The sequence below is a fragment of the Hyperoodon ampullatus genome (assembly GCF_949752795.1).
Source record: "Hyperoodon ampullatus genome assembly, chromosome: 14".
NCBI classification, from domain to species: Eukaryota; Metazoa; Chordata; class Mammalia; order Artiodactyla; family Ziphiidae; genus Hyperoodon; species Hyperoodon ampullatus.
In genome coordinates this window covers 80589802-80604729 of record NC_136927.1, presented here as the reverse complement: position 1 = coordinate 80604729, position 14928 = coordinate 80589802, and the positions used below count along the sequence as shown (strand labels likewise).

Below are 14928 nucleotides of genomic sequence, written 5' to 3'. Positions count from 1 at the left end.
CACCCCTGGCCACTCCCTTCCTTCCTGCTTCCATCACAGCTCTCGGATGCTTTTTGAGGGCGCTGAGAGCACGCTGTTCCCTGTGCCTGCTGTGCTTCTCCTCCCTCCTGCAGCTAATTTCTAGTCACCCTTCAGGTCATGGCACAGCATCCCGTTCTCTATCAAGCCTTCCTGATGGCCATGATGGATCGAATTTCCTAGTTTAGCCTTTTTTTTTTTAGCACCAAACCCTTCCCTCCACCCCACAGCACTTATCGTAGTTGAAATGTTACATACATTTGTGGAATTATTTGTTTGGTGTCTCTCTCTCTCTCTATGAGGACATGTAACCCCAGCACTCAGTACGCATCTCAGGTCATAGAAGGCAGTCGATGCATTTTTTATGAGTGAATGAATAAATCATAATACTTTCCTCCTATTTTCTGGAAAAGCAAGCAAGCTAGTTGGTGGAGGGCACTTCCCCTTCAACCAGTGCTTGTTAATTTAATTACCATCTAGAGCTAAAACAGCACCAGGTGTCCGAGACCATTTGGAACATGCATAAATGCAGAACCGTCTGAGCTCAGCCATTTTGATTGCACTGTTGATACAAGGCAGAGGTTATTTTAAACCCTAGCATTATGCGGTTTTATACATTTTTAAATGGAACTGGGATTATTCCAGGATCACCTATCACAAAAGTCATTTCTATACGTTGGCCCTGTAGCTCCTGACTCGAACATAGAATCTGTTCAATAAATGACTCCTTCTTAGTGTCAAAAAAGTCAGCACAGAAGATACTGTCTTACATCAGAGAGTAAAGTTCACATGATTTGTGAACTCCCTTTGGCGGGGCAACGTGCAGTGTGGAAAGAGCGCCAGATAGGAGCCGGAAGTCTGGATCTGAGACCAGACTGTGCCCCTGGTTAGTGTAGGGCAGATCGTAGACCTCAATTTCCCCATCCATGAAAATTCGGGCATTCGATCAGGTGGTCTCTAAGACTCTTTCCAACGTCAAAAATACTCTGAAACGTCCTGAATTTTTCCACACCCTGTTTTCACTGCCAGATTTTTTTTTTCTTTTATTCAGAAAATGTAGTCAAAGATCTGACCTCCCTGGGAATTTAAAGGGTTGTGTCACAAGTCCCTGGACCAAGGATCATTAAAATGAAGATGCTTAAGATGACGAGGTTAGGTCAGGTGAGCCCAGTGTTAAAAATTTTAATGCAGTGTTCACTCACGTTGAGATAAATGGAGACTGTAATTCTCCTAACTCTTCCTTTGTCCCATGAGTCAGGAGGTGGCAGAGCATGGAAGTAAGAGCCCAGTCACTGAAGAGATCAGATGTCCTGGAATTGGACCTCAGCCTGGCCACTCGGAGTGGGAGAGATGGGGGGAGGAGAGAGAAGGTGGGGGAGAGAAAGAGAATAGGGACTGAGTGAATAGCATTTGGAGTTTTATATCAATTACAATCCATCCAGTCACATCTAATTTAGATGTGGAGGCGGCATCTAAAAGTGAAGAAATGGGGGTTGTGGATGCTCTTCAAACTCAAACCTCTTCCCTGAGTTCCTTACACAAACTCTATAGACTATAGATCTTTGTAGACTAAACTTTGTAGACTATAGATCACTATAGTAATCTCTAAAGCAGAGTGTGAGAGGAAAACTTCAGCACTTCTTTTTTTTTTTTTTTTTTTTTTTTTTTTTTTGCATTACGTGGGCTTCTCACTGCTGTGGCCTCTCCCGTTGCGGAGCACAGGCTCTGGACATGCAGGCCCAGCAGCCATGGCTCACGGGCCTAGCCGCTCTGCGGCATGTGGGATCTTCCCAGACCGGGGCACGAACCCGTGTCCCCTGCATCGGCAGGCGGACTCTCAACCACTGCGCCACCAGGGAAGCCCCAGCACTTCTTTTTTGAAGTATATTTATTGGAACCCATCTTTCATTTCAAATTTGGATGAGTAAAACAATACATCTTTATCATGTAAACAAATACGTGTGTACTGGAGGTGCATGTTCAGACTATTTTTACTGCCATAACCATGGTCGAAAGAAGACCAGGGTCCTCAACACGACCTAACATTCTAACAGCCAAGTGCCTCTTCCAATCACTTTTGAGTCCTAATGCGTTACTTACATAAACATGTTACATAATGGTTCTATATATTTATTTTTTTTCTGCAAAAGGAATATATCTTGATCTTTTTCCAAGATTTTAACACAAATCCACATCCATGTAGAATATTTGGAAAATACAGAAAATTATGAAGAAAACAGCTGACATGCATAACCCCAGTCCATATTTGTAAAAAAGAGATCTTTTGCTTTTGAAATCCTGAGATCATTTTAATTTTTTTGAACTCTTACAGGGTGCCGAAAAGTCACCCGCCACTTCAGCCGACCTCAAGTCAGACAAAGGCAATGTTACGCCCCAGGAGCCCCAAGGGGCTGCCAAGAATTCTACATCCACTGAAATAGCAAAGGAAGGTGCCAAGGAAAAGGGGGGCCCCACCTCTCTGCCTCTGGGCAAACTGTTCTGGAAAAAGGTAAGTCCTGGTTTCAAGATTTGGAGAGTCCTTGGGGCTAGGATGACTTGAGATATGGTTTCTATTGGGCCAACTGATGTATTCAGCAATGCTTGGAGTTTCTTGTTCTCCAAAATGACTCAACTTGCCATTGAGCTGAAGACTTCTAACTAACCCCCGGGAAAAATGAAATACCTATTGTGTTAGAAGCATGTGTTTTGTGGGAAAGAAAAGGAAATGAACACGTAGAATTTTTCATTCTTGGAATTAATCCGGTTCATGACAGAGGGTTACGGTATTTCGTGATTTCATTTTCTTTCTAAAATGGTGTGTTACATACAGGTTATGCCCCCACCAGCAGTATAAGGGAGCACATTATCGTACACCCTTGACAACGGCGTTTTATCAAACTTCTTAATACTCGCCAATCTTACAGAGTGAAAAATGGTACTCAAGTGTAATTTTAAATTATGTATAGTTTGTGAATGAGGTAGGGTGCCTTTTTATCTGTGTTAAGAACCGGTAATGTTTTTCTGTGAATTGTTTATTCATAAGTTTTGCCCATTTCCTAAAAATTGGATCGTTGGGTAGATTGTTCCTTTCATCACAGTACAATATTTCTCCTTGTCCCTTTAACAGCTTGAGGCTGTTAGTATATTTATTTAACATCAATGTTGTTTTGCTCACTGTACGTCTTTGGCCATTCTTGTATCTTCAGTCTTCCTTAGATTTAAGACTTGTGAATGAATATATTTTTAGTTCCAAAACAAACAAACAAACAAACGAAACTAATACAATGTGGGTTACTCTGGTTTCCTCCTGGCTGTCTCTGAGCTCTCCCAGCCTGGCGAGATGAGCCGCCTCTGGGCTCTCTGCCCCCCCTACCCCAGCCAGATGGAAGCAGCCATCAGCAGCCCCAAGGTCTCCATCTCCTTGATCGTCAACCAGTTCACCACCAGGGCAAGCCCACAAGGTGCTCTGTGAGAGGAAAATCCAAACCGCTGTCTGAATTCTTTTCCCTTGTAGAATTAAGGTGCCGAGCAAGGGAATGAGGTGGGCGGGGCTGAGTCATTCTGAGAGCCATTCCTTGATCCTCACTGCTGAGCAAACCTCAGCTGCCAGACAGAGGCAGAACTCTTGCCTGTTTTAAATGTGGCCCAAAGATGAGCAAGAAGTCAGGGATGGGGCGGGGGGAGGTGGTGGGGGCAGGTGTAGAATAGAGCTGGAAAAATCTAACTGAGCTATTTCAACAAAACATCCATGCCACTTGGCACGCAATGCAAGGAAGGTGATAAATGCAGATGCCGCTGTGCTGTTAGTTTATGCTCTTGTCCAGAATCCAGCTGGATTTCTGAAATTTTCTGCTGTGTGTTTTCTGTTGTACAGAAATCTCCCTTCTAGGTTCTGCCCAGAACACAAACTCTTCAGACTTAATGAAAACTTGGGATGATGTCACTTGGCATTCTGTTCTAATCTCCTTCTTCACCAATCTTTTTTTACAAAAATATTTTATCAGCAATATAATGAAGGGAACAATTTCCAAGAAAATTACATCCATGTATTGGTGGCAAGGGAGAGACTTCAGTGACTCGTATTCAAATATTTTTACTTAAATAGCCATATATACATATATTCAAAGTGTATTAGGAAAAATAAAACTAGCACATTAAACTCAAGATTTAACATATATTTTGGTCAAGGTGAGACTCTATAGATTTAGTTTAAAAAGGTAATCCAATTAAAAGGAAAGGGTTACATAATTAATGGTACGGATAATAAGTAAATAACGGTAAATCGGGGTCCTCCAGGAAGCGGACACTAAGACAGAATTGATGTGCAGGAGATTTATCGGAGGAAACCGACTGTGGAGAATAAAGGGAAGGGGGCAGGAGTGGGTGGCGAGAGGCTGCAGACCACAGCGAGGGGCTGACACCTCTATGCAGGGAGAGGGGGAAGGAGGAGAGGGTTGGAAAGACCTCAGGGTGGCGGTGGTGCTGAGCCGGGCAGGGGGCGTCCCCCAGAGCAGAGCGTGCCCCGGGGGGAGTCCTGCATTGGACAGGACCAGCCCAGCACCCTCTCTGTGCTCAGTCGTTTCCGGGGAGCAGTGAGGAGATCTCAGCAGTAGCGGATGCGAAGGCGTGACAATCGAAGCCTGCCTTTCTTGCAGGGAAATCTGACCAGCACACGGCCACGGCTGCCACAGATGGTGGGTACAACGTGGCAGAACTATACTGGAGGTCAGCAAACCACTGAAGTTGGAGGAACACTGATGCAGGGTTAAAAGCTTAGAGTCAGACAGATCCCACTCGGAGTCCCAATCCACCTCCATGAGCCTCAGTTTCCTCATTTGTGAAATGCAAATGATAATAGTAGCCATGCCATGGAAATGAGCGAGGATTAAATTTAAAAAGGCCAGTAAACGCCTCCCCGCCACCATCACCACCACCGCGGTTCACACAACAGCGTCTGATGAGTGGTCCCTCCTCCTTCCGTCATTTATGCTCAGAGGGTTGGGACACTAACATGTCCACGTCTGCATCTCTCTGTGCCATCCAGTCTGGGGAGGCTTCTAAACTTCACATGCTTCATCTTTCCTTATCGTTGGCATCTATGAGGGATGTGTTGGTTCCTCTTTGAAATTCCGGCTCTTTCCATTGAAAATAAAAGTCAGGACCGCTGGGCATTCATCTATTCATTTATTTCAGTCTCACTGTTTTTTCACCATTATCTGACTTTTATTTTAGTAGATCATAAAAACAGTGAGGTTAAGAGAAACTAAAAACCAAGTCTCCTGTAAATCTTGTCTTTCCTTCTTTCACCCTATCTGAAAGAATAGATTATATGGAAGTGAAATAGGGGAGAGTCACTCATTCAACAGTAGTTTTAATCACTTTCTTTGTGCTAATTTTTTTTTTGGGTGTGTGTGCGCTACGTTTTAGGCATTGAAAAAATATCCGTGAACAGATTGCTGCCCTCTGGTAGCTTACATTCTCATGAAGGAACTTATTTCTAGTAGGAAACAAAATGAAAGTCTTTGTTTTCTTTTCTTTAAATTAGAAAAAGCTTTGCCTGTAAAACCATTCTTGTAAAAATTTTGAAAAAACAAACAAAGGGAAACACCAGAAAATGCTGATATTTCCACTAACTAACCCTAAGCTCGCTTTCTTCTCTTTTAATTGAAAAACTTTTAAACAAACACATTTTGAAGTTTGCAATTATGAACATCAGAAATGAATTTTTCCCCTAACAGGCTGTCAGGATGAAACTATGCATTATTTTGATTTATAGTCTTGATTGCTAAAGTAGTTCTTATTATAAACAAAAACAAAAATAACCTTCGAGAAAATTAACTTCAAATTATGTTGTGTTTGCCAGAAAATGTTTAAATCCAGTTATGTGGCCTAGCTGCGCCCTTGATTGTTCAGGGTTAACTGGAATACCATTTGCTCTGTGACCTCACAAAAGTTATTTACTCTGTTTGGGTTTCTTTTTCCTCCTCTGTTGAGTAAAAAGATTGGAGTAGATTATCTTAAAAAATCTTGGGGATGGCGAGTTTGCGTAACAGTCAGAATCAGAAAGGTGGGACTATGTAACCTTGGGCAAATGACTTGACCACTCAGAGCCTTTATTTTCCTATCTGTAAAATAGGCACTGTGTTTATCTCACAGTGTTGTTATGAGAATCCAATCCTTTACATGGAGAGCATCTGAGACATACTAAGTGCTCGGTGAACGGTGTTACCTGCATTTCTTCAAGTATGACATCGCTGGTTATGATCTGAAAATCCACGTGGGGCTTCTAGTGCCAATAGCACCCGAGGTACAAAACAAGTCTAAGACATATTTGCTACCATCAAAAACTTGAAATCCATTTGGAGGAATAGGATATACACACATGCGTGCATGCGTGCGTGTGTATGTGTATGTGCCTGCACACAATTAGTAAATGATACATTTGGAGCATCTTCAAAACAGCTTTTTTCCTGCTTTCCTTTGGGAGAGACAAATGATGAAGTAGAAAAATAATGTGAATTCTGCAGCCAAAGAGACACATAGTCAAATCTCGGCTCTGACGGTTACTGGCTGTCTGAATGTGAGCAGAGACTTAAACCCTCCAAGCCTCACTTTCCTCAGCTCTGAAAGTAGGAGGTGGTACCTACCTTTCATGATTTGGGGGAGAACTGAGTTGGAAAATGAATGCAAAGTGAGTGGCATTCAGTGAGTGAAAGCTCCATTACACAACAGTCAAGGGTGGAATCCAGTGTTAATTCGTGGAATACAGGTTAAAAATGCTACGGCTGTTTAGACAAGGGAGCAGTCAGTGTAGGTCAAAATAGACTAAGAGAACTTAAAAATTCCTTTGACTCCTCTGGGTTATTTGTTTCAAATACAGAATCCTGTGTGTGATCCCAGAATCCATGGGGATCCTGGCTTAGAAAGCCCGGCACAGGGCTGGACAGTTATGGAAGCATTTGAAAGATGGGATGAAGTATCCAGACTTGATAGAAAAACTCTTAGGTCCACCGTGAAATCAATGAACTCAGAACAGCTGTCACGTGATCCAAATGGTGCTTCTGGAAGACTTGGTAGCAACAGGGTGTCTTCTGGCTTAAGTGCTACCGTGTGACAGCATTTTAAAGAAACATTCCTTTAAGAATTGAAATGCGCTCTTTAAAGGAGAGGAGCTCTTGTTAATCACGTTTATATGATAAGTACATATGCTATTTAGATCCTTATTCTTGGCAATATAAATGTCCAGACAAGATCCCTTAGATTTCAAACTGGATTTTTGTTGTTGTTGTTAATGAGATTGGACAATTTTTAGACTCGCCAGATAACAGCCAGATGTCCAGTTTATTGAAAAAGATTGAAGTGTTCCTGGTTTTGAGATTCGAATGAGAATCCCACGCTCTGTGTGTTTCCTGACCAGCCCCACACGTTATCATGTTCCTCTGGCTGAAGGGCTTGAGAACCTAATAAACGCCTGTGGTCCACAGAAATCGACCTTGCACTTTAGAATCATTCTCTCTCATTCACTTTGAAGTGAGTTGCTGTGCCATCCGATTTTCCTTCCTGTCTCTGAAATTCCTTCCCCAAACATATTCCCAGTGTGGAAGAGTTAGTCTTCTCTCCTCCTCCTCAGAGATCATCCATCACAGCGTACTCGCTGGCAGTGGAAATGATGAACTGGAATCTGGTTCTGCTGGGTCCTCAGCTCATAGGCTTTTTGCTGTGTGGAAAAGATGAGGAGAAAAGGAAGAAGTTGTCCGATGTCTTTGTCTGTAGTTGGGTATTGAACGTGGAAACCATCCTGGTTACAGATACACATGAAATGTGAGATCCAGGATGTCAGCTTTGAAGGAGAATTAGAGACACACCTCAGACTTCAAAGGGAGGCATTGTTTTAGAATAAGAGCAAAATTTAATAGGTATCAGAGCAGAGGCCTAGAAATTAGGGGAGATCTGCTTCCATTTTGAAGACCGACATGGAATACTAAGGTAAAAAAATTAACCTGCTGCCTAACGCAGAGCCCAGTAATATGGATTGTTATCATTATTATTATCTTTGTTAGTATTACTGTTTTTCTTCAGTTCTGTAGTGTCGCATCTAAGGCATGTTCACAAGATGGGTAGATGCAAGCCAGCAAAGGATATTTATTAGAGGATCAAAACCACATGCAAGAAGCTGTCTTTGGGACGGCCTCTGGAATCTGGCCCCTGGCCTGTTTATTCAGAGTTTTTATTTGTAAGTTGGTCAATAAACTGTGAAGCGCTTTTGTCAAGTTTACAGGCTGTGTGGGCTCATTAATGCAATCCAAAATATAAACAATAAGGATCTCAAAATACTGGCACCACGGGCTGAAGTTAGGATGTCCTGGGATTTTTGTTTTACGAATTTTTGTTTTGCCACTTATCCTGTAGGGAGCAGGTCATCGCGATTTTAACTGAGATCCACACCATCCTATACCCCATTCCAGTGCTGGAACCCAGGATAACCTAGGAGCAGTGTTAAAAATGTCTGCTCCTGGGGCTTCCCTGGTGGCGCAGTGGTTGAGAGTCCGCCTGCCGATGCAGGGGACACGGGTTCGTGCCCCGGTCCGGGAGGATCCCACATGCCGCGGAGCGGATGGGCCCGTGAGCTATGGCCGCTGAGCCTGCGCTTCCGGAGCCTGTGCTCTGCGGCGGGAGAGGCCACAGCAGTGACAGGCCCGCGTACAGCAAAAAAAAAAAAAAAAAAAAATGTCTGCTCCGAAGGGATTCAGGAGCAAACGTATATCTGAGCCAGATATAAGGAAATTTTGAAAGCAACATGGAATTAGTCAAGAAAAGATTTTTTAATATATTTTATTGAAGTATAGTTGATTTCCAATGTTGTGTTAATTTCGGCTGTACAGCAAAGTGATTCAGTTATACATATGTATATACATTCTTTATCATATTCTTTTCCATTATGGTTTATCACAGGATATTAAATATATTTCCCTGTGCTATACAGTAAGACCTTGTTGTTAATCCATTCTCTATATAATAGTTTGCATCTGCTAATTCCAAACTCCCAATCCATCCCTCCCCCACTCCCTTTCCCCCTTGGCAACCACAAGTCTGTTCTCTATGTCTGTGAGTCTGTATCTGTTTTGTTGATAAGTTCATTTCTGTCATATTTGAGACTCCACATAAGAGTGATGTATGGTATTTGTCTTTCTCTTTCTGACTTACTTCATTTAGTATGATAATTTCAAGGTCCATCCACGTGGCTGCAAATGGCATTATTTCATTCTTTTTTATGGCTGAGTAGTATTCCATTGCATACATATATGTACCACATCTTCTTTATCCATTCATCTGTTGATGGACATTTAGGCTGTTTCCATGTCTTGGTTATTGTGAATAGTGCTGCTATGAACATAGTGGTGCATGTATCTTTTTGAATTATAGTTTTGTCCACATATATGCCCAGGAGTAGGATTGCTGGATCATATGGCAACTCTATTTTTAGTTCTGTGAGGAACCTCCATACTGCTTTCCATAGTGGCTGCACCAATTTACATTCCCATCAGCAATGTAGGAGGGTTCCCTAAGAAAAGTCTTAAATAGGTCAAGGAGGCCTAATTTATGCCACTTTTCCCCAGCATTCACAAAAATCGTTTCCATTAATTGAACACATCCTATGTGCGGGCACTGTGCTAAGTGCTTTACACATATGAGATTAACATCAGCAGTTTTCATCGACTGAAGCATGTCAATCCACACCCCTACTCATCCCATTCAAATAGTTCTAGGAATCTAAGAAATGTGATCACAGATCAGTCCAGGCCCCCATATGTCTCTACTGGGTGATCACTCCCAAACCACACCACTGTCACCAGAGCCACCAAGGAGAAGGTCCACACCAACTTACCCGATGCCTCACTGATGTCTTCACGAGCCTGCCATAGTTCCCCTGCCACTTGCAAAGCAGTAGGAGAAAACTCTCTTTCTGTGTGGTGCTCAGCTCTGGGAGCAGTGGCTCGGGACACAGAGTGACACCATTTAACAAGACCCACCCTCGGCATCCACGCAGCCCTTTTCTCCCCAGTGCACGCCCAACTCGAGGGTAGCTGAGCTGGTCTGAGTTGGTCTACCAGCCACCAGCATCCTACCCAGAACTCCCCCTGCAGGTAGCTGGCTTGCCTGGAGTCCTAACTTCCATCGGTGAATTCTCTTTCTGATGTCCTTTTCTTAAAGTCTTTATTTCTTCTCCTCCCATGCCTTCTGACTTCTAGAAAAGACTGTAGACAACTGACCCCCTCATTGCAAACATGGCTTCAGTTGTTCCTCCCACCAGACACACACCTTCCAGAGTCTCTAACGCCCATGGAAAGGGAGGTCTTCACATACGTTCCGGGAGGAGCTGTGTGGCCTGACCCCAGCCACCGGACGTAGGTGAGTCTCAGCTCTCCTCAGCCATGACTTTCCCTTCACAGGCTTTACTGTATCTATTCCTTAGAACAACCCTCTGATTGGTAACGGTCTAATAGCCCACTTTTGAGTAGGTGAACTGAGGCTCAGAGAGCTGTGGTTGACTGGCCCAAGGTTGCACAGCTAAAACAGTGAATTTGAACCTGACTCCGTAGCCCAAGATGCTCTAGACTTGGGTTCTGAGCAGGTTTTCCTTACATGTGCCGAACGCTAAAGGGAAACAGGAACCTGGCGTCTCGATATCCGTTTTGGGGTCCTTCTTTTAACTGGATTTCAGCCACCCCAACATGAAGGCCATGCCCTTAGGCCAGTGTGCAAAGGTACAAAAATGTGCAAAATGATTTTGAGTGGTTCTTGAAGACAGCCCTAAACATTTAATCAGTCATGTGATGCAAAGTTATCTTCTCGCCTTTCGACTCCATTTTCTTTGGTGACCTTAATTATAAAATCTCTTCATGATATTAATAGGCATTTTTTACTGTGCTAACACTTGCTGGTCTCTCTTTTTAACAAAAACTTAAAAATAATTAGAATTTAATGAGCATTTTTGTTTTATTCGTTGCAGTAGTTTTGATACATACTTTTGGTTACAGGGAGGATGTTGATATTACATTCGTGATAAGGATAAGATGCTTTCTTTTAAAATATATTTGTTTAAGTAAAAAGATAGTCAACTTAAAGAAAAATATCACGTAAATACAGATGGTACATGGGCAGCTCAAGAATCGTGAAAATGGTATGCAAATTACTGACTTTTGAGAAATGTCCCACTGGGCTAATTCCCAAAATAAGGAGTGTTTTGCTGGGTAGTAGAACTTTGAAGTGGGGAATAGTCATTTCTTTTGAAACAGACAGTACTTATAATGCCAACTTTTGAAACCTCAGAAGGATCTGGACATCTGAAGCGATAACAAAGATGATGGAAACATCACTGTTCAGAATAGCTCCTTCCACACCGCACCATCGCCTACACCCAGTTCTCAGTTTCCTCTAGAAAACAGTGAGCAGTCAACAGCCAAGAACTTGCCAGACACAGGAAACCAAAGCACAAACTAGTCTCCTTACAACCAACTGGGACAGGAAAGAGGCCTTGAAAACCTAAAAGTGTCGTTCTTACATAGTGGGAGGGTTTTCTCAGCCTAACGTAGACAGTATATTGACTCTTGAAACTTTTGTGGGTCAGGTTTAAGGAGGTCTGGCTTTTAAAATATCATTTAACTCTTTGCCTTTTCATAGGATTAAATAGCATCCAGGTGGTCTCGGGAGAAGGGGTGTAGTTCCAAGAAAGCTACACTGCTTGCAATTCCTTCTGAGTGTGCTATAATTTTCTGACAATCAGAAGCTTCCAGAAAACCCACAGTCCATTTTAGGGACATATTTTGTGCGCAGGTAAGCTTCAGTATGAGAAGATAAGGAAAAATAAATGGTCCAAGCTGATCTCATCTAGTGAGAGAGCAAGTCTGGTAGAGGAGAAAGAAGCCCACACAGACACACACACACACACACACACACACACACAAAGTGATTCTTTTTTTTTAAATAAACTTATGTATTTTATTTATTTTATTTTTGGCTGTGTTGGGTCTTTGTTGCTGCATGCAGGCTTTCTCTAGTTGGGCCAGCGGGGGCTACTCTTCGCTGCCATGCACGGGCTTCTCATTGGAGTGGCTTCTCTTGTTGCAGAGCATGGGCTCTAAGTGCGGGGGCTTCAGTCATTGTGGCACATGGGCTCAGTAGTTGTGGCGCACGGGCTTATTTGCTCCGCAGCATGTAGGATCTTCCCAGACCAGGGCTCAAACCCATGTCGCCTGCATCGGCAGGCGGATTCTTTACCACTGCGCCACCAGGGAAGCCCCACACAAAGTGATTCTGATCCTTCCAGTTATCACGGCAGGGGGAAAACCTGGCTTTCGGAACCATTTTCACCACTTTCTAGTTGTACCGTCCTGAACAAGTGACTTCACCTCTCTGTACTTCCGTTTCTTGCCGCGTAAGTGAAGATCATCATGCTGACCGCTTGGGGCTGCTTTAAGTGACACGGTGTCTGCAGAGTACCAAATGAAGAAGATACATTTGCAAATGTCAGGTCCCTGCTTCCTCTCCCACTGCATGTTTTCAAGGTACAAATAAAGGCAGGACTTGGAACAAAATCAACATAGATAAGAGTTCTTACCCGGGAATCCAAAAGAAAGACAGGGGTCTACAAACACCCTGAAATCATTTGCAAAATATTTTGTTCATGTTTACTGTTCTGGGAAGAGAGTCCAGCTCTGTCAAGTGAGTCTCAAAGTGGTCTGTAAACACCACCACCCACCCACCTAATAATCCTTCAGAACAACTGCAAAAAATATGCAAAGATGACCTCCCACGTTGGAGCTTGGCAAACTGATACAATGATTGTGACATTGGCCTTTGATAGAATTTGGATAACTCCTCTCCTATTTGGGGCAGGACTGTAGATGCCAGAATTACTGCAGGGATTAACGGGGTTTGAAGCTGGGTGTGTTGGACCCTAGCCCCCTGGCCCTTCCTAGAAGTATTTTAACCAGACTGTACTTTGGCATGGTGACCTTGGCCTACGTCGAACTCTGATGTAAGATGGAGCTTCGGATGCTGGCCACTGCCCGACTGTCAGGGTAAGGCTGAGTACTGCTTGCTCTCTGAGGACCATGGGATGGATTTCTCTGGACATGTTACCAGAATTTCCCTGAGCAGCTCATGTATCTTACCTAACAGTGACTGTATTGTGTGACCAATCATAGATCCCTCTTTTCATCAGCTACCAGAAACTGTCAAGGCAAACATGTTACTTGGCCACAGCCAAGACTGTAGTTTGTGTGTTCTGTAGCATCCCTTCTCCTCACTCCATTTGTATTCTGCCTGCATCTGTATGTTTATTTTTCCTTTGTTACATTTTAAAATACATAACTTAATTTACACTGTTTACATTTGTGTAAAGCTCCTTCAGTTTCTTCTTGGAACAAGGTACGCATAAGCTATGTCCAAGAATGGCACCCGAAAGCTGTTAGCCCTGGTTTTGGTAACAGTCTGACTCTTACTTTTGTTTTTATCTTCCCTTTAGTCAGTTAAAGAGGATTCAGTTCCCACAGGTGCAGAGGAGAATGTAAGTTATGCATTAAATGACAGAATCATTCCATACTCATCTCCGGCATGATGGACCGCTGGGCGCGTCAGCTCTGGGGTCCTGGGTTCTTGCATGTTCCAAGGGTTATTCATCCGCTGTAGACTCTTTCTCCCTTTCACGTAATTAGGGACCATGGGGGAACAACTTTGGATGAATATTTGTAAAGCCCATTGAATCAATGCAAATATAATGCAAAATCAGAGCACACATTTTTAGCACTTGTTACCATTTAGGGGCTGAAAGAGTCTACTAAACATAAGAACATCTTGCCACTTCCTTAAGGGACAATGATGCTGCGCCCTCTGCTTCATCTTACTTTGATTGCTCTTTCGCCTTTATTTCCATGGCAACCTAGATTCTCCACTAACAGTGGGTGGTACCCAGGACAGGTAGTTGCGTCAGGCATGAGAGCAGCTTGCTGCAGTAGTTGCTGTGAGACTCTTGGTCTCGGGCAGGAGAGCCAACTGTGTGGGCCTACACTTGACAGACATAGGTTGAGCCTCACTGTCTTTTTGGCCTTTAATTTCCGAGAGTGATGGTCAAAACTTTCAAGCCACTGCATTCATGTCTGAAGGAGATGGCTCCATGGGAGACGCCACAAAAATGTATCTTTCCAAAACATCTTCCAGGGAGATGAATAAATTGGCCTTATGAGTTTCCGACCCAAAACAGCAGCTTTCTGCTCTGAAAGAAGTACAGTCTTTGGAAAATGTTCTAAGTGGGCTAAGTTCACAGCTCCTTAAGATAGAAACTGATCGTTATCATTTCACCAAAGCAAAATATGTTTGGCTCTTCCGAGGTGTCTCTTGTTTGCTTGCCATGGATGGGACTTGTGTTTTCACCTTTATTGAATTGCTGGAACTGAGCAGAAGTTGAAAATCCAGTATGTTCCAGGAAGGATGTCTGTGATGAGGAATAAGAATTAGAATGGCTGTGTTGTAATTCTTGTTGGGAGAAAACCCTTCGGAATCTGCTTTGCTGTTGTTGTTACTGTTGTTATTCCGCATTCCCTCTCTCCATCTCTCCCTTCTTTCTCTGCCCCCCCCGCACCTTCCTCTTCCTCTCCCTCTCCTTCCCCCTCCCCCTCCTGTCTCCCCCTCCTTCTTCTTCTTCTTTCCTCCCCCCCCCCTTTCTTTTCGGAGCCAAATCTAGTAGCTCACAAAGCTCAGGTCTCTTGTAATTCAAATTCTCATGAATTTGCTGGCTATTTTCTAGCAAGTCTAGGTCTCTGTTTCCGCAGCCTACAAGGGTGAACTCCATGGGTCTTCTTCCCACGAGCTTTAAATTTAAAAGCTGCAGGTTAAATCCAGGGCAGCTGT

General features: G+C 43.3%; 1 protein-coding gene across 1 annotated transcript in view; it reads left to right on the top strand.

The window, feature by feature from the left end:
• Positions 1–14928, top strand: part of BCAS1 (brain enriched myelin associated protein 1) — a gene marked incomplete at both ends in the record, with an annotated part of 101295 nt that overhangs the window by 62126 nt on the left and 24241 nt on the right. Inside the window, 2 exons of the mRNA XM_079718953.1 lie at positions 2351–2527; positions 13547–13588. Of these exons, the coding sequence (XP_079575079.1) occupies positions 2351–2527; positions 13547–13588 (219 nt within the window). The remainder of the gene's footprint in view (positions 1–2350; positions 2528–13546; positions 13589–14928) is intronic.